At 42.2% G+C, this 24098-nt stretch overlaps 2 protein-coding genes across 4 annotated transcripts in view; both read left to right on the top strand.

Annotated features, from left to right (window-relative positions):
* Positions 1 to 10910, top strand: part of kcnn1a (potassium intermediate/small conductance calcium-activated channel, subfamily N, member 1a) — a 54533-nt gene extending 43623 nt beyond the window's left edge. Inside the window, exons 8-10 of one of the 3 annotated variants that reach the window (XM_069684451.1) lie at positions 115 to 123; positions 3054 to 3123; positions 5553 to 10910. In XM_069684451.1, coding sequence (XP_069540552.1) covers positions 115 to 123; positions 3054 to 3123; positions 5553 to 5858 — 385 coding nt within the window. In that variant the 3' untranslated portion in view covers positions 5859 to 10910. Of the gene's footprint in view, positions 1 to 23; positions 124 to 3053; positions 3124 to 5552 lie in introns of all 3 variants that reach the window. The other 2 variants (XM_069684450.1, XM_069684452.1) reach the window with 2 other exon arrangements.
* Positions 10911 to 18368: 7458 nt separating this feature from the next.
* Positions 18369 to 23845, top strand: LOC138611220 (MARVEL domain-containing protein 2-like). The gene is made up of 4 exons (XM_069684197.1): positions 18369 to 19493; positions 22726 to 22934; positions 23051 to 23222; positions 23735 to 23845. Exons 1-4 carry the CDS (start codon positions 18369 to 18371, stop codon positions 23843 to 23845), a joined length of 1617 nt encoding a protein of 538 aa, XP_069540298.1.
* The last annotated feature ends 253 nt before the right edge of the window (positions 23846 to 24098 follow it).

Below are 24098 nucleotides of genomic sequence, written 5' to 3'. Positions count from 1 at the left end.
CCTTTTTGACCCCGTGCTTACAGTGACAAGTGTAATGGTTTCACTCGTTTCGTGAATGTTGTGGGGTTAAAACTCTGTACTGTGTTCTGTCTTTGTTTTGCTCTATCACCGCAGAGCTCAGAAGTAAGTTGAGTCTTCTATGTATCCTCCTCCTCCTGTTTCCTCAACATCCTCCTCCTCCTCCTCCTCCTCCTCTCATGTCTGCGTTTGACATGCATGAAAAAAAGCGTTCGTTACCAAAACAAAAAAAAAAAGAAAAAAGGAAAAAAAAATTCTGGATGCTGAATCGTTTTTGGTTTTTCTTTTACTTCAGTGTTTCCATTGACTCCCCTCTCCCTCCCATCCCCCCTTTGAATGGAATGAAACTAAAAATAAGCATCAACATTTTGACACCGGTGTCACGAGTGGAGAACGTGTGAAAGGAAAAAGCATCTTGCACAGAATGAGCTTGGAGCTTGGTTGGCCTCGCCAGCGGTTCATTATCATGTATGATGTATGATGTACAATGTTGGCCATGATTAATATAGCTGCTCTGGAGGCTATATTAACCTGCATCTACAGAACTCATCCTACACTCCTGATGGTTTTGTGATGACATGAACTCATACACACACACACACACACACACACACTCACTCACAAGTTGAAATGTTTGTTGTTGTTTTGATATTAATTTTGTGCTAATGCTTTCTTATAAAAGATCAAATAGATAACAGATGAAATAGCACAAAAAGTAGTCGCAACAGCAGTTAACTCAAATTCAACCAGACCCTGCGAATTCTGCGTGACCTTTTATTTACGTCCAATCACGTCGCTCTGAAGGTTTTATTGACAATTATCCACGTTTTCTGCACTTTAAAGTAATAATATAAAGTCACTGTCTATCGCCGAATGAGGTAACACAATGGTGATTGAGACTATGGCCCACTGATGAAAGCCTTTGCCTTTGCGGTTTATAGTGTTAGTATGGACTGAGGTGCGACTATCACAGAAAAAAATCACAAGCGGCGCCCAGTTAGTGACGCGTTTTCCATCACCCAGCAGTGGTTGATGACACAAGTGTTGTGAGTAAACAGTAATCTACTATGGCTGAACAAACAAAGAAAAGATGGATGACTACAGATACAACTTCAACAATAAGTGACAATCGCTCAGATGAAGGCAAACAGTCTAAAAAGGAAAACGACCGTCAGCGAGGAAAATCAAGAGTTACAACCGGAGCCAACCGTGGGCGTCACATGCAACACTGTCTGGATATCTGGGAAGTGTGCTCCCGCAATTATCGTTTATCACCATAGGTGCCGCCAAAGAGAACGAAACTGAGATCTTTGAGATTACCACTTTAAACTTCTAATATCGGATGAGGTGCTTATAATTTTGTGCTTGCTATTTTGACTGATTTAGAAGAAGTTACTCTCTCAAGCACTGCAATCTGTGTGCAGTATGTTTTGTCAGAACTTCTTATGATCCGGAGACTATTTTTGGAAAGGTTACTGAGAACACAACACTATTCATTGAAAAGCTGCCACAAAATCATGTATTTCAGGCCACAACAATCCCCCCAAAAAAGCCTGTGAAATCGTGGAGGGACTGAAAAAGAAACAACACAACACAAAAGGTTGACATTTAGTAGAATACAGTTGTACTCATAATGCGTTACACTAATAAATAGCGCTTGTAGCATTTGGCCCCCATTCTTCGACAGCCATAAGGGATGACAAAGCCGAGCAAACAGACACATACGCGCCGCAGCGACTTCCCGCAGAGATAGAGCCGTAAGCGAGCAGTCTCACTCTGCTCTGATATACTGATTTGCACATGAATAAATGCCCTTGAATGTCATCCTGTCTCATAATTTGCCGAACAGGGAACTTCTTCCTCTCGCACATCCAGATGATGGCTGTGTGATGCCACTGCTAACAATGACACATTATTCACATCAGCGTCAGCTGCTCTCGCACCGCCATAATGTATTTGATTAGAGATAAAGAGGCACAAAGGCATCACAAAACATGTCCCATGTATCACTACACAACTTCTTTGAAGTGTCTATGTTGCTGTATGTTCAGCAGTGTCATTAGATGGTTTATTTCTGGCATCTTTTAACTGTGGCATCCTCTCACACACATCAGCCCATGAGCATACACAAACACACACACAAAATCCAGCGTTCCATTGTGCACAAAGTCACTCTCAGTCACTGCACGCTTACTGAATGACCAGTGTGTTTCTATGAAGTCCTACCACTGAGCTGTGTGTAGCACTGACAGAGGGCATGTCATCTTTTTTCGTTTTTAACGTCTTAATTTTGGGTCGAAAAAAAAGGGAATGTTTTGATTTCAAACATAAATTTTGGGGGTTTTTCTTGTATGGAAGCATATTGCATTCTTGCTTGTCACAGTAAAAGTACATTATTTTGGCATTATGTTGCCTTTATTCCTCTCTGACTCAAAAATAATCTGTTTTTGGGCTGTAACAAGATCATCTCTAAGTATTCAGACTCATAGCAGTAAAAGTACCACAGTAAAAATGCTACTTAAATCATTGCACTATAATGAGTAAAAGATCTTATAACAAAAAAGACCTCTAAACAAACAACATGAGCGTAGTATGCTTCCACATCTTTGCATGTTTTGGTTGGCATTGCATTGACCAAGACCAGGAATGCTCGGATATATGTATACATATATATGTCTCTATATATGTATACATATAGATATGTAACGTATATTTACAATGCATGCAGGTTGTCCTCTCTCTTTTCAATGTCATCAGTGAGAGAGCACGCCTGATAAAAAATGTGTTGTTCCTCCTCCTCCTCCTCCTCTCTCCCCTATCGGCCCTCTCTGCCCCTTCATATCTCTGGACAACCTGTCTCTCTCTCTCTATTCTCCTCTCCTGCAAACCGCCCTCCTCCCCTCCATTCCCCTATTCCCTTCCGCCACTCCTCTTCCCCTCCTACCCTCTCTCCTTTGTCCACCTGCTCCTTCCCTCCTCCTCCTCCTCCTCCTCCTCCTCCTCCTCCTGTCCCCTGCTCCCTGTGCCTCCACCAGACTGCGCAGTGTGAAGATGGAGCAGAGGAAACTCAACGATCAGGCCAACACCTTGGTGGACCTGGCGAAGGTGAGTGTTGTGTCTGATGGGACTTTAAAGTGGCAATTATCAATATTTTCTTAGATTAATAAGTGATCAAATATTTCGGCAGAGGGAGCTTTTATGTGTCTTTAAAAATGGTTGTATTCTTTAAGATAAGTTGGGTAAATATAGGCCCTAAAATCCCCGGTAATGGAAAGTAGTACAGGTCTATACCTGAAAGCTACTGTATACTTTTTTGTCAAAGATTAACAGGAACCATAATACACTATAGCCCTATTTACTACTATATAGTCATTTAAGTTTGTGCAAAGTTACCTGATATTGGGTTTGGGCATTTTTAAACTCCAATTTATTTTGAATATAATTGTGCAACCCTGTCATAAGAAAAATCAAACGGCAGCTACTTAGCAGTTTACAGCCAGCGTTAGCATCGCCTGTTAGCGGATAGGTCGCAGTTGTATATTTTTGGCTCCGGGAGTTTAGTGTGGTTTTTGTTTCCTTTTCCTGCAAAGAGCGTCGATGTAGGGAGAATAGTTCTGTAGCACTATAGCACTAGCTACGTTTAGTGTGTGCATCTCAGCTAACACTGCCCATATATGCTAACTGCTAACAACGAAATGTTATTATATAGTGATTCGACTCTAATCACACAAATCGGAGGACTAACTGTAATTGTGTCAATTGGCTGAAAGAAGTCCGGTCTGTTTACAGAGAGAAAAAATAAGAGACAAAAAAAAGCAGATAGAAAGCAATGAAGGTTAAACTATGCAAAACCTACGACAGAGAGATCTGCAAAACTGAAGAGGGAACATGAAGTAAACATTAAACTGAACACAGTACGGGATACGGCGGTGTTTAAAGACGGTGAATGCAAAAGAAAACGTCAACAGACAGAAAACCTCAATCAGCTGCTGCGCTGATTCCTGCGCTCCGTGTCTTACTTCACATCAAAGGAAATGTTTCTGTTAAATGTGAGTAAAATCAGCTAGCTTAGCTCATTTTATAAAGGCTACAGAGCTAACCGTTGCTATGGACGGAGCTCTCACTGTGAGTGTAACAGACTATTTTAAAACGGAAATATAATCATTTTTAAATTAATAAAATCATTTCCAAATCATTGCTCACCGTGTCGGGGTTCCATTCCCCGATAACAACCTGCTCACTATATATTATCTTGCATAGCAAAGCATTTTTTAGATCACCATTCAGTCACCAGTTGAATTTACAGTAGGCAACTCGATGTAATATTTAGGGCTGCATAGTGCTGATTGTATGAAGCCAGATATATGTCAATCAAAGTTGATCTGCAACGCCCACAACTCCTGAGTAATGGACTAAAGAGGAAAATGAGCTGTTTTTGAACTAGGTTTTCTAACAGACATGAACATTTATTTTTTGCTCAGACTTTTACTCTGGACTTTGATTTCATACATGCATTATTACTACTTAGAGCCACATTTCCAGAGGCTTTAATATTTGTCAGATTGATCAAACTCAGCATAGGCTGGTGTCTGATCTGATGGCAGTGTAAAGGTTCAGGAACCTGAACCTCACCACACACTGTAGACAGTATCTTGCTGTAAGAAGGTGAATGCAGTCATGCCTGGATAGCTTCTGTCCGACGCACCAAAGCAGAGGGGAGAGGGGGTTCAAAGGGAGGTACATGACGGCGGCCTCATTTGATGTGGATGGCATTTGCACTCCAGTGTGGATTTTAAAAGGTTTCAAGGCCAAGTCCTTTAATGTGTGTTTCCTTGCCCTTACAGCGCTCCATGTTCAGGTTTATCTGTGTACATACGACTGCAGTTCAACAGCTCAGTGTCTCTTTTTAAGCCCTCGAGAGGCCTCGAGGATCAAGTATTTATATATGCTACATATGGCTGTAGAGCTCTATAAAATGTAACATGAACCTTACTATATTATTTGTTCAAATAAAGAATAGACTAAAACATATTAGGCATATTATAGATTCATTACATTTACAGTTGTTGGTCTGAACACAAGTGTTACCTGCTGATACAACTTAGATTATGACTGCACACACTGCGGAACAATAAGTGCCTAAATAATGGAGCTGCTTTTCATTAAATGAATGAGTTGTGTCAGGCATATACATAAAGCATTAAAGAGCTCTCTGGCTATAAATGGATTGGAGGAGCTGCTTGTGAAACGGTGGGAAGATAAAATCTGTGCTGACTCGCTGAAACGATACAGCTCCCCTCCACAGCGCGTCCTGTAATTGTTTTCTTTTCTTTAGACTGATGAGTCAGATAAAGACCGTCTATAATAGAATTAATGATTGCATGTATGTTCACGTTGACTTACTGTTCGTAATTCTAGTTGTGATTTTTAAATTCTTAATGTTTCGTCTCTCCTCCCCGTTGTCCCGCCCTCCTCCTCTTTGTCCTCCTGTTCTTGCTCCTCCCCGCACACACGTACCCTCTCCCCTTCATCAGACCCAGAATGTGATGTATGACCTGGTGTCAGAGCTGCAGGAGCGCAGTGAGGAGCTGGACAAGCGCATCGGCACATTGGAGGACAAGCTGGACTCGGTGACGGGCAGCCTGCAGGCGCTGCCCTGCCTCATCTCCCAAGCCATAACCCAGCAGCAGCAGGACTTCCTGGACGGCTTTGTTCACCGCTTTCGGCCCGCCTCGCTAGCCTCGGAGCGCTCGGAACGCTCGGAGCGATCCTGGACTTCCACCGCCCGTAGGCGGCGCTCTCCCTCCACAGCACCACACACCTCCTCTGATAGCGGATAACCTTGACAGACCTTAAGCGCCCCCCCCCCCCCCTCCTTCCGAACCAACTCGTCACCTCATCCAAAGCTGTCCCTGTATCTGCTGGCCGAGTCCATGTCCGGACTTATAATGAACCCATATCTTGACCCCTGACCTGATCCATGACCTTATTCTCTCTCTCTCTCACACCCGTCCCCTCTCCCCCTCCTCCCCCACCCAACATCAAATCCAAAAACCAATTCCTCTGTGACTGAGCGTCTCAGCACAGGACTGGATCAGAGCTACTCCAAAAGAACAAAGAAAAGCAAACTGACTTACATCAAGAAAAAACACAAATGCATCCAAAAAAAGAAAAAGAAAAAAAATCTAAATGACTGACAAACCGAGATAAAGTAGAGATATGGTTTATGTTTTAGCCATTGTATGGCTGTTCAAGTTAGCTTTTTTGTAAAAGCCCTTGTATAGTTAAAAAATGACTGAGTTCAGGGTCGCTGGGGTGAGAGCTGGCTATCACACCGGAGAGTCCTTAAACACGAGGGGGGAAGTTGGTCTGTGGAGCTGCCGGCCCTCTGAGGCCACGGAGGACATCTGTCCACACATGCGTCGAGTGATGAGGAGAGCGAGACAAACCATTGGATTTCCCTTTCAAAGACTAGTGTCATGGATTCTTTCCCATAGGTGAGCTTCAGAAGAGGCTTCGAAAGCTCTGAAATCGGGTCAGAGTCTGAAAATGAGCTAACGAGGAGGGGAAACTGTCACACAAAAGACGAGCAAAGGGGATGCATATGGCATTACTACTGGGTAGGAAAAATTTACACAGTTGCCAACTTCAAGGTTTCAGCTTCCTTGTTCTTACCAAGGGAAAATGAGAGCGACTATCTTTTTTAGTTACATATTGACATGTGATTTTTCAGTGCCTGAATGTATAAATAGTAGAGGGTTATTTAATTACTAATTTCAGAGCTTTTTTACGATGTTAACAGTCTGAATACAGCATTGCATTCCTTTTTCAGATACATTCCTCTCCAAAAATCTAAAGAAAATGTCTTAATGTAATGCATAACATTGCCTCCATTACACAGCACCTCTTAATGTTTGGAAAACTTTTTGTTCTATTTCTACTAACACTCGGAGAAATGAAAAGGCTCAGCGAGAGAGCAGGAAGTGAGAATATTTGTCAGAGTTCACTTTAGCTCAATGCTGCACACTCAACACACAACAATGAAATACCTAGTCTACCTTTGTCACCACTGATTGGAGCTTCCTGTGGTCTTTAGATAGCAGCATGGCTTGAGGTCAGCTGGTATGGACGGCCACACGGGCACACGTCACTGGTCAAACTGCCCCTCTGCATGGTTCTTCGCAAAATACGACAATGGAACACAATCATCCTTGAATGGCTTGATGATTTTATATGATTTAATTGATTTTGGATTTCTCATGTTTACTTTTGTTTGTTTGTTGCTTTTCTTTTGCTATTTTTTACTAAAATCTTTTTTTAATAGGATTACTGCTGTTTTTAGAGTTGCAGTCCCTAGAGAGTTGCAGTAATGTGATTCTGTAATGCATTCCCTGTTTAACATATGAGGTAAAGAAAATTCGCTATTACAAAAGATTCCTGAAAGGAAACAAATAAAAGTGCTGAAGAAACTTTGATGGATTTAATTTCCCTCTGAAAGTTTAAAAGAATAGTTGTGACGGTTTGAGAAATACACTGAAACGCTTTCTAGCTGAGAGCCAGATGTGAAGATTGATACCACCCTCACACCTGTATGGAGAATACAAAGCTACCGCTAGCAACACGCTGGCTTAGCTTAGCATAAAAGCTGTGTCCCAATTCAGGGGCTGCATCTTTCAAAGGACATATTTCAAGGTCGACTGCGTCACAATGGCGCGTCAAAGGTTGTCCCATTTTGAAGGCTCCTACAGATGTGGCCGACAAATGCGACCTCCCTTTCCCGGCCACCAAGGATCTGTCGGGTGCATCCTTTGCGGCCCAACGTATCCCGAGATTCATTGCGCCAATTAAAACAAAATGGCGGACTCTTAAGGGAGTGATGAATACACTTTTAAATGTAAAAATTTTTGGTTCCAATTCAGTCGAATAGCTAGCATTACAAATGTTTAAAAAACACAAAAGAGGCCTCGAAACAAATAATCTTTAAAATAAGTAACGTGACGTTAGTAATAATAGCTAGTTAGCCTGCTAGCTACCTGCTACTAGGCGACAGGAGTCGCCTGATGCAAGGTTTAGGGCAGAAATAGCTTGTGAAGCAAACAGGAAATCCTCCATAGACCAGATTCAGTTAAACGCTCTACACAGGCTACGAAAGACTCATCCTCCGAAGTATGCAGCCCCTGAATTGAGACAGTTAAAGACTGGAAACATGGGGAACCGCTAGGCATGTTCACAGTACTAGTACAATATTTTTTTGTCCTTTATTCTTTACAAAAATGTAAATACTACTGGATTCTACTGCGTTTACTTCCTGTCTGCAGTTGGCCTGATAATTTCACTGTATCCAGGAAATAGTTTCCCCCAAAGACAAAATCTGTCAATTATGTGTCTACAATTTTTGTATGTCTTAAGTTAAGAGTTACAAAGTTAATTAAAAAGGCTTTGGTTAATTTTCTTTTTACCTTCATACAGAGCTAGCCTAGCTTTCCCCTCTTCTTTCTATCGTTAGACTAAGCTAGGCTAACCAGATGTTAGCAGCAGCCTACAGACATGAGAGTGGTATTAATGTTTTCATGTTTCTCTCAGCAAGAAAGCGAATACGCATATTTCCCAAAATGTAAAACTATATCTTAAACAGTACAGTATCATCCCTTTGTGTCTTTACGTAGGACGCTGAAACACATTCACTCTGAAAGGGACACAGTTTTAAATCTAAATGTTAGTATCAAAGGCATGGTGTATGATGCATCCTGAAGCTGTGAGGACTCGTACATTTTTGATTTGAGGAGTAACATTTAGGAAACTTAAAGATAATATTCTCTTAGAGTACAAAAGGCAGCTCAGGAAGCCAGCGAATTAGCAGCCTGGATGTATTACAAAGACCTGGACTGCTGCGCTTGCTTCCAGTGTCCCAGTGGCCACTTGCGGTATTGCAGCAAAGAATTCTGATGCTACCCCAAAAAGCAGTTTTCCCTTATATCACTACTATAGGACGCCTCAAGAAACAAGTCCTATTATCTGGATTTTTTTTACTTCTGTAAAACCTCTCGAGCCGAGAAAAGCAATTTAAAAATCGACGTTGTCACAATGTGAAGTCTATTAGCTGGGCGGGAGATTGCGCCCTGGGCCAGCAGGAGACTCTGTGCACATTCAGTGGGCCAAAACCCCCCGAGGCAGCCTGAAGTTAAAAGCTACAAACTTTTTTGGTGTATGCGCCAGGTGAACAACTATCGATTAACTTAATAGGCACCATCTTGTGCGCATCCTGGTCTTAATAATACATCCAGGGTTAGCCGGCTAGCATGCTAAAGTAGTTTGAATGGTAGTTAATCTGAACCCCAGAGGATGTTGGTACTAAACATCTTCTTAATGGCCCTTTAAGCTAACACGAATAGTGTCACTGTAAATTACCTGGACTATTTCCACGATGCTCCTGGCTCTCTTGGTTACAAGTCAAACCCTGTGAGACAGTAACAGAGTCCACTCTCCCACAGGATCCACACTGGCCGGAGAGCACTCCATTTAAGAACATATTCAGTTTGCTACAAGTGGGACTTAATCAAGCATGAATATTAGCTATTTTCCTTTCAACTTGAGTTGATGAAGCATGACTCTTTACTGCCCCCACCTCTCGCCACTTCTCGTACAGTGCTACACCCCCCCTTTGAGTATGAAGGGATCCATCATGCCATTACAGTCTGTTTCAATCAGTGTCATCCGACGAGTCAGGACGCCTAATGGAAGATTATCTGCTTGATTACGACCTCACGTGCCCGTTCCCATCTAAGGTTTCCACCTCTTCATTACATCCAAGGTTTTTTAGCGTCGCGCTCGTCATCTGTCATCATTAAGAGCATCATTCCCCCCCGCCCCCCCGCACACAGAGGCTTCCCAAATGGCCCGCAGCTAAGACCTTTGAGTGGTTCAAAAGAAAACAAAAAACAGACAGGATGGAGGAAGCAGGGGAACCCCCAGGTCATGTTCCATGTTGCACTCAGTGTGTAATATTCAGTTACACCAGGAAGGATCACAGATGCTGGAGTGTCTTCCCCAGAGAGATGCTGTTAAGGACTTCATCCTTCACCTGGCAGCGGGAAAGAGGAGGCTGAAAAAAAGAGAAAAATTAGAGCAATAGCTCATTTACTGACAGATGTCGTTCTGGCCCAGGGGGGTTGTTAACAGCAAGAGAGGGTGTCCTGTAAATATGACCTCATTGTAGATGTCGCCAAGTAAACGGGACAAATGGTGAACCGCAGGGGTAAAGGTGGCTGGGTTCAACGCACAGCATGTTGCCAGTTTGCAGAGGAAAAACAGTATATAGAGATGATGAAAGGTTCTGGCTACTGAAACACAGCATTTAACTGATTTCACACTTTTTACTGCTGATTGAGGTTTGATCAAGTTCTGTTACTTTTCACCCTGCCTGTTTTCTTCAGTCCTTTTCCGGTCACCGACAAATTCCTGCCAAAACACCATTCCAATATTTGATAGTGACCCAATTTTCTCCACCGTGAAATAAAAAAAACCCGCAGTATTTTGTAGTAAAGTGAGGGACATTCATGATGTAATTCTGATGATGGTAGATGAGTCAAAGTGATAAGAGTTTTTCATGATCCTGAAGAGTAGGCTTTCCTCATAGAGCAGGAATCAGACCACATTTCTACTGAACAAAAACAGAGTGAACTCCCCCTCCAAAAAATGTAACCCAATCATTGTTCTGTGTACACTGCCACATGATGCATAATGTACGTAGTAGCACTGGAATAAACCAACTTTTAATGGATGGCAAATGGGTTTAACATGTTCTCTGTATGCTGTTTGCTGTTCCTTCATTTTGCAGGTGAACTTTTGTCCTAGCAAGGAGAGACACCAAGGTCAAACCATTAAAGACTATCTTCAGCTATGAACAGAACTCTCTTCTTGTATTCTTTGGCAGCAGTAGAACAAACTTTAGTTAAAAAAATAAAATCTTTTTTCCCCCCAAATCAACAAGATAAGGGTCCAAATTCCTGCCAAGCGTGTCCTCCAAGCTGAAACTTTTGTCACACAAGGTCCACCGCAAGGACGAGGGAGATGGCAGCCGCCTTAAGCCAATTGTGACACTGAGAGGTTGGTTGGCACACGTGTTGACGGATGCAGACATCACACGTCTCTTCCTGTAAAATTGTGAGTCAGGGACATACTAAAACATGATTACAGGAGGATGTATTGACATAAACATAAACACTGCTCCAGAGGACACACAGCTGCTGAGGCGCTGTTCCAAGGTGAACTATGGGCTGCTCGCACACACACGCACACACACACACACACACACACACACACACTTACACAGCCATTAATGCTGAAATAACAAGCTACTATTCATGTCCACATGCACAAACAAGGCTCAGCCTGGTTAATTACAGCCAAATCAGGAGGGACTTGGCAGCAGACCCGTATCCCGCAAGAGTGGCAGAGTCAGTCACCCTGTAGTTGTTGCTATACAACCCCAAAGACACGCAGCAGTGGAAACACAGGGTGCAGCTCCCCGGCTCCCACATGAGACCAGCATCATTACATGAAATATTTTATCATCTGATAAATGATGAGGATAGTTTGTGATCTTGAATGTGCACTGATGTGTCACAACCGTTATTCCGCGGCTCAGTTTAGCTCCAGATACCGCACTAAGTTAAAGACCTGGGCAGGTGAGCTGTCAGTTCTTTACAGCTGTACAAATGTAACTACAGAAAAATAGATTCTTGTTTGTATCACTTATATATGATGAGGCTCATCTCTGATTTCAAAGAAGCACTAAAATGTCCGATTCATGTTTCATATTGCAGAAATTGGTCACTTAGCCCCAGTTTAGCCACAGATACAGCTTTGTTTAAGTCCTGGGCACGTTAGCTTCCATGTGCTTACGTCTGTAATAATGCAAGCAAATACAGCATAATTAAATACAATCTTGTTTTAAATAATTTAATAAATTATGACTATAATTTGTGATAATTAATATGCATGCGTCAGAATCCTGTTTCATAGTGCAAACATTCGTAACATAGGCCCATTTTAGCGACAGATACGCAGCTAAGTTGATGTCGTTAGCAGGTTAGCTTTCCATTCTTTTATTTTGTTATTAATGTAAGGAAGTACAGGCAGATGATTTTTTAACGATTGAGGATCATTTGTGATTATAGATATACACTAATATGTCTTGAATGAATTGACAGGTTAGCTTTTAATTATTTTATTTAAAGCTCCTGTGGAGATTTTCGCTGGTTGTGAAACAGAAAGAAATTAATTTTGATTGCTCGCTATGAGCTACAAAAGCAAACCAGACCATCAGAGACAAGACTGATTATTTCTATATAGTTATTCTTAATGCCTGAAACCGCTGGCAGGGGGTAGGTGTCTTAACTGCACTCTGCCTTTATTTACATTTTCCAGGGCAAACATTTAAGGTGAGTGATACATATGACTGTTAAAGAAAGCAGGATGAAATGTATTGTTATAAAACACCACTTAAACCAAAATCAGCAAAGAGATAAGAGGTACAGCTTTGTCCACAGGGGGCGCCAAAATCAACACAAACCGAAAGTTCCTCACAGCAGCTTTAAGTAGTAATGTAAGCAATACAGGACAATTAAATCCTTTTTATTTTTTTTATAACAAGAATAATTTGTGATTTCAAACATGCACTTAGAGGTCAGAAACGCAAAAAAGACGATTGTGCCCAGTTTAGTCACACAACAGTACACTTAGGTAACCTCCTGCTCCCTGGAAGTGTTTCATTATCTCACTCCTCCTAATGAGCACAGGGAATTCATCTGGCTACAACTGAATCTCGTGTTTAAGCGTGAAAAGCAAGAAAAGAGGGGTCAAATTACCAGAGCTCTCCCCTAGAGGGAACTGAAGCCCAGTCCACATGGAGAGGGAGGCAGGTAGCAGAGGGCTGAAGAGGACCCCGTGCCGAGGAAGGACCAGGGGGGAGGAATCCGGTTGCAGGGCGTTGAGGATCATCCCACAGTGTGAAAACATCCTTCAGGGACCGCTTGAGGCAGGCTGGGGAAGTAATTTATTGAATTTATTAAAGGCCCCACTTTCCTCCCTGTCTGCCCTGTGGGAGCTAATGGCTAGCAGCTGCATTACGCTTAATGCCCCCGCTATCACTTTCAGCTAACGTGGTTTGGCATACACTTAGGAAAATCAGAGCGGATAGGAGTATTGATCTTGGTTTTTGGCCTTTTTAATGCACAATGCTGTAGTGGTGGAGAGTGGGTGTGAAGGGCCTTTTCATTCCACCAAATGTTTTTATGAGAGTCATTTATTTCTGCATCAATCATTCCTCTTTTTATCTTTCCATCTCTACCTCTCTCTTCCACTCGATCATTCCTCTCTCAGAGATCTGAGGCAGGATGAGCTCATACAAACGAGGTTTGTCTATAGGAGGCTGCTGTACTGTAGCTTCTCTGCTTCATTTAGCCGTGACGGAAGAAAAAAGCTCTTTTTGGAGGCCTCGGGGCATGTATCACGAGTTCAAGCATGAAAGTGCACATGTAAGTACAGCGTGTGCGTGCATGGACTCGTACACATAATGTACAGGCCGACATGTACCTTCTCATGTGGCCCCCACCTGACTACTTTCAGCCGAGGCTCTAGAGTCAGGTCTAACAGAGTACAGGAAGTTTAATTAAAAGAAGCTTTAATAAAAAGGAGTCTGGTGTAACAATAGCATTTAATAGGAAAATAAATATCGTCTTGTCTTTTCTTGCTGAATGAAAGTTAACTCAGATTATTGATTGTCCTCCTTTATCAAGCAAATCTGAGCGACTGCCAGGTGATGGTTAGCTTAGCTTGCCCTTTCCTTTAGCTCCATTTCTGATTTTTATCCAAAACTTTATTTTATAACCAAATACCTACAACACTATTGACATTCCCATCATCCTCAACTGTCATAGCCCTGCAGCTTTAGGGAAGTTGGGAAATATCAGAATGCTAACAAGCTAAATGAAGACATTTTAGCAGTTAGCTCAAAGCAACATTGTGTATAACTACAACATCACAGTGCTGTTAGCATGGCTGCAGACAGAAAATCTTGCTGTGCTCTGAACAGAGCCAGGCTAGCTGTCTTAACCAGTGACTGTATATAAAGATAGATGACGCGTCTCCATCCACTGTAGCCACTTCCACTAACCAGAACACACACTTAACTTACCAAAGAAACAGCAACGATCCCGCACGTCGGCTAATTTAACAGCAGAACAGCTTCTTGTGTTGGTCTGAAGCAGACGTTCACAGATATGGGAACGTCAATGACTGAAGTGATTGTTTTAGTTACGTCTCCTCTCGCCGTTCCTCCTCTACTTTGCTAATCCAGAACTGATCGGCTGCAGGAGCCGGATTGGTCAACAGAGCTGTCAATCGTCCTTTTTACAGCATCAAATAACTCATTAAAGCTAAACTTTACTTGGACATAAATCAGCATGATAAGAACTAACTATAATGACAGAAACCATGATTGAGAAAAATTTATTTGACTTGTATTTTGATTTTATAGTTCGACTCATGTCCCATCTGTTAACATGGAGGAGGCGGGCTTTATGACCTATACTGCAGCCAGTCAGCAGGGGGCGATAGAAATGTTTTGGCTTCACTTTTAGGGAGCTGTCATGTCGTCCTTCTTTTTATACAGTCTGTGGTTTTAACATGCTTGAAGTCTTTTGCTAAGCTAGCTACAGCTAACCTAGCTGTAGCTTCGTATTTTGACATAAATCGTGTGATTATCTAAATAGCAGCTAGAGAGTAAACTTAGTGAATTTTACTTTTATGTTCGCATTACTCAAACATTCTTTATCATTGTTATGTTTTATAATCATAGTAATGATAACAGGTGTTCAAAAAGTTCCATTTTATCTGTAAGCTAATTTTTAGTTTAAACAGTTTAAACGTTTGATTCAGAACTTATTTCAGATATCCGACGTACGTGAGTGAAACACAATGAAGGCTGTATGAATGCTCTTTTATGTAACTATTGCACATGTAGGGCCATTTCCTTTATATACAGTATAACCTACAGGCCCACATAACTCTGGCATTGTTCTGCATATTATTTGCGGATGAGTCGGCGCCGGCAGTACAGAGGACACGCATGGCACCGACAGATGAGGTAGCCGCGGGCCAAGGCCACTGGTGGGACTCGGTATACTCACTTGAGAAAGTGGGTTGCATTATGTGTTTACTGTACTGTATTGGTTATGAGTACTGCGCAGTGTGTGTGTGTGTGTGAGTGTGTGTGTGTGTGAGGATGGGGGAAGAGGAGGGGGGTCACTACAGATGTCCTTGCCCTGAGCTTTCTCTACATGAAAATCAGCGCTGCTCTGGAACAATCGCTGGCACAGAGCGACGTCACATTATACACCAGGAATTGTTCCTGGAGTCACATATGGAGAGTTAAATCACGAAAAACAGACATGTTGTTGTTGCTTAAGGGGAGTGTTATATTAGAATATCCACTCGCTCTATGCTGCTTGAATAATATCAAAATACCAGGCTGTTGTTTTATGAATTTAGCTGCTCTTTTCTTCAGAAAGAAACATGGTGAAAATATACAAGAGTATAGATGTTAGACGGTGTTAACGTTTGAAAACATTACATGCTGCAGAAAAAGGGATTGAGAAAGACAGTAAATATGACACAGAAGAGGCAGAACAAGCTGAGAGAGAGACAGGAAGCGATCTGAGCGAGTATCACAGGAGGCTGCTGCCCTCTAGTGCCAAACACTCCCGCTCCCTCTGAGACCGCAGCACAACATGTCACAGTTAAGGTGATTATGAATTATTCATGTAAGATAGGATGATAAAGCAGTATTTCACAGATATGAGATGTAATTCATATGATCAGGCTGATATAAACACATGCTTGTCTCAAAAATAAGTGTAAGCTTGTGTCTGATGGTTTAAAGTGGTATCCTCGGCTGGGCTCAAATATGCACCAAGGAGGATCTGAAGCCGTTTAAATGAGTGAAACGTCAAAATGTGATCAAATATTTTCTCATGATTTTAATTTTAAGCTGCCTTAATGTGCTCACAGGCCGTGTGGTGAGTAACACGCATCATTTCACCACACTCCTCACTTTTATGAATGCTTGCTTCCAGCTTCCCCCTCTCACTCAGATTAACCTCGTAGTGCCAGTCACCAGCAGCACATGGGCGGTTCTGGTTTAATGTTTAAGCTTCTACTCCCCCCTCACTTCTCCACACACATTGGCCGATCGCCCCGTGTGTGTGTGTGTGTGTGTGTGTGTGGAAGTGAGTCTCTCACATCAGAAATGAGTCACCTGAGAGACTGAAGAGGGCGAGCTGTGTGGGCCTCCTGGACACGGCTGCCATTTTACAGGAGGTATCAGGTCCTAGAGGACAGTAACATCGGCATGAGCAGAGGAAACGTTGGGGTCAAAGCGGTAAGACAAAGTTGTCGTCTTTAGAAACAAATGTTCTCTGTTTGGAAGTTTGGATGTCCTGTGACAGTTTCATGACTGCTGCTGTGCATTAAGAGCTTGTTGTGAGTCACAGCTCAGCTTAAAGCTCTCAGTCACTGCACTGTCGTCATGTTATCCCCCCGACTGTAGCAGAGTGTGACACACTGTTGGATCAATGTGTGTTCTGCTGGTCTTGGTTTGAGTGACAAAGATATACTTAACATCACAGCTGTGTTTAAGGCGTGTTTTTCTATAATTCCAGGCCCTTCGTTTCAGTTCATAAAGTCTGTTAACAGATCCTTAAACTAGTTTGACCTTTGTAATCCATATCAAAGAACATTAAGTCTGCATTACGAGGTATCAAAGTCTTAAGTACTGTCAAGAAGGACAAGAGACTAGTCAGCCAAGTGAAAAGCTAACACATAATTGTAAGTGTCATCCTGTCAGTGCCCCTCAGCTCATTGTTTAGGCTCGGTTCACTCTCACTCCTTTCTTTGGGCAAATTTTCACACACAGCAGCCCGACGTTTTCAGTGAAGAGACTTTGAAAAACACTAAAACACAACTTAAAGAAAAGTTTAGAAGCTTTTGAGAGGCTGGTGAAAATAATTACAAAATTCACTTTTGTCAAAAGCGACGTACAACTGAGAATAAATACAGCACAAGCAAGGATCAAGACCTGAGGGAACAACGTGAGTAAGTGCCAACCAATGACTGTATATATAGATGGACGACACGTCTCCATCTGCTCTCATTGTACAAAATTGAAGCCAAAATAGCCCCAAGGCGGGCACCGCCATCTTGCGCTGGTGACGTCATTTGGGGCTGCTGTAGCCACTTCAGCTAATCACAACACACTTAAATGACAAAAAAGCAACAAGGATCCCGCATGTCGGCGTGTTTAACCGCAGAACAGCTTCTTGTGTTGGTCTGAAGCAGATGTTCACACATATGTAAACTTCAATGACTGTAGTGATTGTTTTAGTTACAGCTCCTCTCGCCGTTCCTCCTCCACTCTGCTAATCAGGAACAGATCGGCTGCAGGAGCCCGATTTGTCAACAGAGCTGTCAATCATCCTTTTTACAGCATATAATAACTAATTAAAAATAAACTTGTCAGAAATTAAACACTTGGACGTAAATCAGCATGATAATAACTTAACTAAAAATTATTTAATGTGTATTTTGATTTTATAGTTTGACTCATGTCCGACCTGTTAACATGGAGGAGGCGGGCTTTATGACCTATACTGCAGCCAGTCAGCAGGGGGCGATAGAGAAGTTTTGGCTTCACTTTTGGGAAGTTGTCATGTCGTTCATCTTTTCACACTGTCTATTGTGCCAACAAACGGTTTCAAGAGCTAACAGACACAGGTGGTGACAGGCAGTGCACAGAGGCAATGCACAGGGTGTGTAGAAGCATAGATATCAATATCATTAAGTGCAGAGGTGTTCATGGAAGAGCTGGGTCTTTAGCTTTTCCTTAAAGGTGGAAAGGGACTCATTCCACCACCACTCATTCCACCACCGGGGGACTACAGAGGAGAAGAGTCTAGCTAGCAGCGTAGGCCTGACATAGTGTTGTATTAGCAGCAAAGGAGCCAGGTGTTTCCCTCAGTTATCATTAGAGAACAAAGCAGAGTGAATATCAGACTCACAATAAAGAAGACAGAAAGTCATATAGAGTCTAAATGTAGCATTATCACGTGAGTCACTGAAGTTCAGGTGTGTTACTTCTCCATATTGAAGCACATACATAAGGTACTTATGCTTACATGTTTATACTACAAAGCTAATAATTGATCTTTCTCCCTTCAGTTCTCCCTCTCGTTGCCACATAAGGACTGTGTGATCACTTATTTCTCAATGAATCACCAAAATTTGCCTGCAACATGAAAAGCTGGAGCAGGAAACTCAGGAGTGAAGAGCCTGACAGCGTGGTCGGGTCCTCCTCTAGCAAGAGGAACTCCATTAGTGATCCACCCGGGCCTGTGTGGGTGACTCACACACCCACACCGGATAATACCACAGATGATGCTAGCTCTACGGGCCGCACATCCAGCACTCCTCCTTACGCAGGGGAGGAGAAAAAAGGGAGCATGAAGGACCGGCTGAAGTCCCTCCTCCCTCAGTCGTGGGGAGGACTAACAAAACGGACAGGGGAAAGTGACAGTTCTACTGACCCTGAAGGCAGCACCAAAGGGATCCAGATCTTTCCTGATGGGACCAGGGTGAGCCCTCCTGTGAGTCCCCTGCTGGAGCGCAAGAACTGGGCTGAGTCACTCGGCAGCTCCAGTCAAAACTCCCGTAAGCCTTTGCTGAGGGAGAGCCCCTCCGATGATCTGTTCAATCTGGGCCTACGGGAGGAGTCTCTCCTGACCAGTATCCACCCTGCAGAGTACTACGCTGAAAAACTGGAGGTCTATAACCAGAAGTACTCTTATTTAAAGTCCTGGCCCGGGCTGCTCAGACTTCTTGCCGGACTCCAGCTCATTTTTGGAGGCATGGTGTTTGCCTGCATCATCTCCTATGTTCACAAAGACAGTGAGTGGTCCAACACATACGGACACTATAACGGGGCTTATAACAATGGCTACGGCCTGTCTGGGTACAGCTACACTGGCCCTATGACTCACTTTATCCTGGCAGTGGCTGGACTCTCCTGGATAATCACCCTCATTATCTTAGTGATGGGAATGACTATGTACTACCGTACAATCCTCCTCGACGCCCCATGGTGGCCTCTGACGGAGGCCTTCATCAACGTGACCGTGTTCCTGCTCTACCTGGCAGCAGGGATCGTCTACCTGAACGACTTGAACCGCGGGGGGTTGTGCTACATGACGATAGGTGTTAACCCCATATTGGCCAATCTGTGTCGGGTTGACGGGGGCCAGATGGCGGGGACTGCGTTCATCTTCATCAACATGGCGATGTATCTGGGAAGCTTCCTGGTGTGTCTGAAGATGTGGAGGCACGAGGCCACACGAAGGGAGAGGGAGTACTTTGAGAACCAGGTAGATGTCACTAATTCTATGTTTAGGAGAAAGACAAGCAATCCCTTCTTAAAGGTGGGTATTATGCTAATCTTAAGCTCCATATTTCACTCTGTGATACCTGTGGAGTAGCTTTGCATAATTTATAATTTCTCTCACACTGGTGCTCTGTGAAGGCCCTCACACAGCCTCTGCCTGAAACGAATCAGTCAGCTCTGTCCCTTTAAGAAACCCCGCCCCTACAAGCCCACCATCTTCTTATTGGCCAGCTCTCCGAAGCCTGCTGAGGTCACAAAGTGCAGCGTGAAGAAAAAACAGTGTGAAACCTGATGTTCACAGCAGCCAGCAGACTGCCTGAGGATTACTGGGAAACATACTTTTACCTACAGATTTGAAACTTCACCCACGTTTAGTTTGGACATCCAACATTGTAAAATTATATATATGTCTTAAAATGTGAAACAGCATAATACCCCCTCTTTAATAATTACAGAAAAGATCCCCTTTAAAGTGTTTTTTTGTCACAGGTTTTGTGCAAATCTTTTGACATTAGGAATTTTAGTCTGGTTGGGCTCGGAGCATCCCTTTGGTAGTGTAACTCCTTTTACTCTGCCTGTAAGGCTTCTTCACACACTCTCTCTGAAGGTGTGTGACAGCAGGCTGTCTAAAAGTGTAGGCATTACTCCCCTTTATATGTCTTTTAGGATTTTAAGTACATGTAACATAAAACTCCCCGTTTATTGGTTGCAACAGTAACTGATACTGTAACTGATAACAAATGAGCCAACAACCATCCCAAAACCATAGTGACTAATTAAATACAATAACATTTAGATTCAGTCATTTGTCGGTATAGATACGTCAGCTTTTTCTGGCGGCCGATGTCATTGCAGTCAATCATTTGCCCAAAGGAGTAAAGTTTGTTGTATTGCACAAATGAGGAAGGGCGTTGCACCTATAAAGGATGGCACCCTGCTAAAGACAATATATTTAGAATCTACAGTCAGAAGTTTACTTTTGAATAGACAGCACAACATGTACAAGCTACTGACCATAAAACAGCCAAAAACAAGATTCAGTTTTCCTGGATATAGAACTGAAATTCACGTTAACAGAAACGCGGGGACAGTTAATTCCGTACATAAAGAATGAACAAAACAGTGCATACAAAACATATACAGCATCAACGACGAGCTAGCACAATTCAAATCATAAGAATCTCAAGAAACACCAAAAACAACTTTTGCTAGCTAACTGCCTTCTAGCCAGCTGTAGCTAACATTAGCCTAAGGCAGACAGCACATGACAGAAGTAGTTCACTTTTAGCTCAGGACACTTACTTACAGTCCTATTGCAGCTCGGTCTGACAGTCCTCGCCTTCATCCTCATCGTCCTACAGGTTTACAATCACCATGTTTCCACCACGTTAGCATCCTCATTGCTTGAATTAGCAACCCTTGTTCTGTTAGCAATAACAAAAAAAATTGAAGCAGTCCATAATCAGGTGATTACACTTACAACAGAACATACAAACTAGAAAATACACTTACACTAGAATATACAAACTTTACAGAGATGTTTCGAAACTTGTAGCTACTGCTAACTGCACATTGTCAAGCTATTAGACATCCAATGACACGATAAGGTCAGTGGTAACCAGCACTACCTGGATTTTCCCTCTTGCGTTGTTAGCCATCAGCACTATCTTTTAACCATGTGGCAGATTAACAAGACCAATCTTTAACTGTACAGGCTCTGAGAGGCTGTTGGTAAGGCTACTTGAATGCTAAAGTCTAGTACGCTGATATGCTAACAATGACACGATAGCATTTAATGTTTAGCAGGTAATAAATACTTTTTTTACCATCTTAGTTAGCATGATTTTGACACATTTCTGTCAGGACTGATGGACTAAGTGACGGCGCTATTCCTAGAGTGGCTAAAAACCAATAGCTAACAAATGCGGACTAAATGACTGTGTCCGTTAGCATCTGTAACTATTTAAGTAACACAACATGCTTATTAAGAAATACACTATCTATCCAATATAGTTGTTAGGGTGTGGATTTCAAACCCTGTTATTCAGGATGTAGACCGGCGGTTTGGGAGATTTAGAGAACCAAAATAATAAAACTCTTGACTTTCCTGATTATTGACATTAACTTACATCGAAAAATGGCATCATTCAAAAAAAGAAAACAAAACTTACTTAAAAAGGGGGTTCCTAGCTAACAGACAAACAGCCGGGTGGCTAAAACAACAGCTTTAAATACTTCCTGGTTCAAACCACATTAGCAAGGGTAAATTAAACAGCCTATTCAAGCTACACTGCAATAAATATCTTAGAAATATAAATCTTTCATTTTAGGCTTCAAAATGTACAATAACTCTCCAACATATTCATCAAGCTGGACTTAATCTTACTTCAGCTGGTTCTAAACTAAATACAAAAAGAAAAACCATTGTGTCCTCCCCCAGCCCAAAGTCCAACTTGGTATAGTCCTGATTGCCAACACCTGGTGGAGCAAGAGGTGTTCGTGTGCACACGTTCATAAGAGCACCATCCTTAACCAGGAAGTTTACCAGAAAAAAAACAAATACTGAAATGATAATAAACTAAATGAAGCACATGTATTAATCAACAAGTAATATTTGAAACTGCAGACATTATTATTTTGTTGTGCAGAAAGTGTTACAAAGGTGGCTTTTTGGATAGGATGGGAATATCCTTTTTGCTCCTGAGGAGCAATTTGGTTTGCAACAGTAGCATCATAAAAGCACAAACACACTTGCTAGTAACTGATTCTGTACATTAACACGCATGGCTGGATTATTTACACTTGTGCTACTGCATGCTAAGCACAGTATTCTAAAATGAGCAAATTCAAAACAGAAATGTTTTTGTTGTTTGTTTCCTTTAACAGCCACTGACCTTATTACTAATTGCTAATAGAGTCCATGTTATCGAACATAACAGCCCCCACCTGCGAGTGAGAAAAGGCGTGGTCAAGCTAACGTATTTAATGTCAAATAAGAGTGAGTTAGCTTGAACGCCAAGTTAGCTTGGAGAAGAATGGAGTCGATTTTTCCCCTGGCTGTGCTTTTGTTATCACTTTATACTTTTGAGCGTCACCTAAATTGAAGTGTCTCAGAAAGCTTCATGAAATGACGTCACAGGCCTGCACAGAGTCTTCAGATAATTCAGTTACTTGTTCATATCCTCTGAATGAGACTTTTCCTCTTGTACTTTCAGCCTCAGGAGGAGTTTCTCCAGTCCATCCCACTAACCCCTCAGAAAACAAAGCGTATATCATTCAAGGATGAAACGGACAAGACTCAAAGAAGAGATTACATCTCTCAATCTGCACTACACCCAGAGGTCCAGAAGAACGCAGGCGGTCTGAACAGAGCCATCACATCTGAGTACACCCCCAAAGTACACGTTGTCGCAGACTACATCATGTGAGGACACATTTCATATATGTTCTGAATTTGTCACATTAAAACATTTACAGTATTTTATACTATTTTACATATATACTTGGTTATGTAATTCCTACTTAAACCCGTCCCTGTAGAAAGTATCCAGAGATTAACTGTGTGGAACAAAGGGAAAAGTACAAAGCTGTTTTCAATGACCAGTATCAGGAGTACAAGGACCTGCACAAAGACATCAGCACTACTCTCACTAAGTTCAGAGAGCTGGACGCCATGATGGAAAAACTCCTCAGAGATGGAAAAAGACGAGAGGTAAAACGGATGAATCACAAGCTCTATTAAACCATTAACCATATAAACAATATCTGGGATGTTATCTTAGGAGTTTAAAGGTCATAATTAGGGCTTCTTTTTGCACAGACATACTGCATATATCTTTATTAACATAATGCTATTGTGATGCAAACTGTTGCACGAGTGTTTTACGACGTACTTTTGCCAACCACTGGATTATTTGTCTTCTAGAATCAACAGAGGATTCAAGACATTTTGAAGACGCTTCAGCAGAAAAAAAGCGTAAGTGATGGAGCTTCATACAAAGTGGAACTAGAACGAGCGTTCTAACTGTGTAAACACTCGGGCAATATTAGTCTTTCTTCAATAAAGCTGCCCAGTGATGCAGATAATATTGCCTCCATCATGAAAATTGTGTAACTCTGGAAACTCTCATTTAATGCAGCTGTATTAGAAAATGGATCAGGGAAGAGGAGGAGGAAAACGACAGATTCAGCAGATAGAGGTTTAATGTGTTTGTGTTTTTACAGGACCCGGCCTTCCGGGAGAAGAAGGAGCGCTGTGACTACCTGAAGGCTAAATTAAGCCACATCAAACACAGGATCCACACCTTTGACCTGGACACCATGAGAGATGGTTGAGCAGACAGACATAAATGCAGCACACGACAAGCGGAAAACAAATTTCATTCATTCATAAAAAATAAAAAACTGTCTAGAAAGAATGGACACAATGTTGTTATTTTTGTACAGGCATCACATGAGGTTCACTTGAAACCTGATTTAAAACAACATGAAAAGGGCTTAATGGTACACTCCTTTTGTAACGCTTTCATTACATGCCTTTTATCATTTATGTGAAGTTATTGATTTGTGTGTATGCTGTATGTTGATT

The sequence above is a fragment of the Semicossyphus pulcher genome, unplaced genomic scaffold, assembly GCF_022749685.1.
Source record: "Semicossyphus pulcher isolate SPU_LCO1_2020_fin unplaced genomic scaffold, fSemPul1.0.p SCAF_7, whole genome shotgun sequence".
NCBI lineage: Eukaryota > Metazoa > Chordata > Actinopteri > Labriformes > Labridae > Semicossyphus > Semicossyphus pulcher.
Note: the sequence above shows the minus strand (reverse complement) of the source record. Positions and strands in the feature narration are given on the sequence as shown.

Bases quoted from the DNA above. Each gene is read 5' to 3' on its own strand.
- LOC138611220 (XM_069684197.1), top strand. From the start codon at position 18,369: ATGAAAAGCTGGAGCAGGAAACTCAGGAGTGAAGAGCCTGACAGCGTG. The intron at 19,494-22,725 runs GTAGATGTCACT...TTGTACTTTCAG, and splicing joins GGGAGTACTTTGAGAACCAG to CCTCAGGAGGAGTTTCTCCA. The intron at 22,935-23,050 runs GTGAGGACACAT...CCGTCCCTGTAG, and splicing joins GTTGTCGCAGACTACATCAT to AAAGTATCCAGAGATTAACT.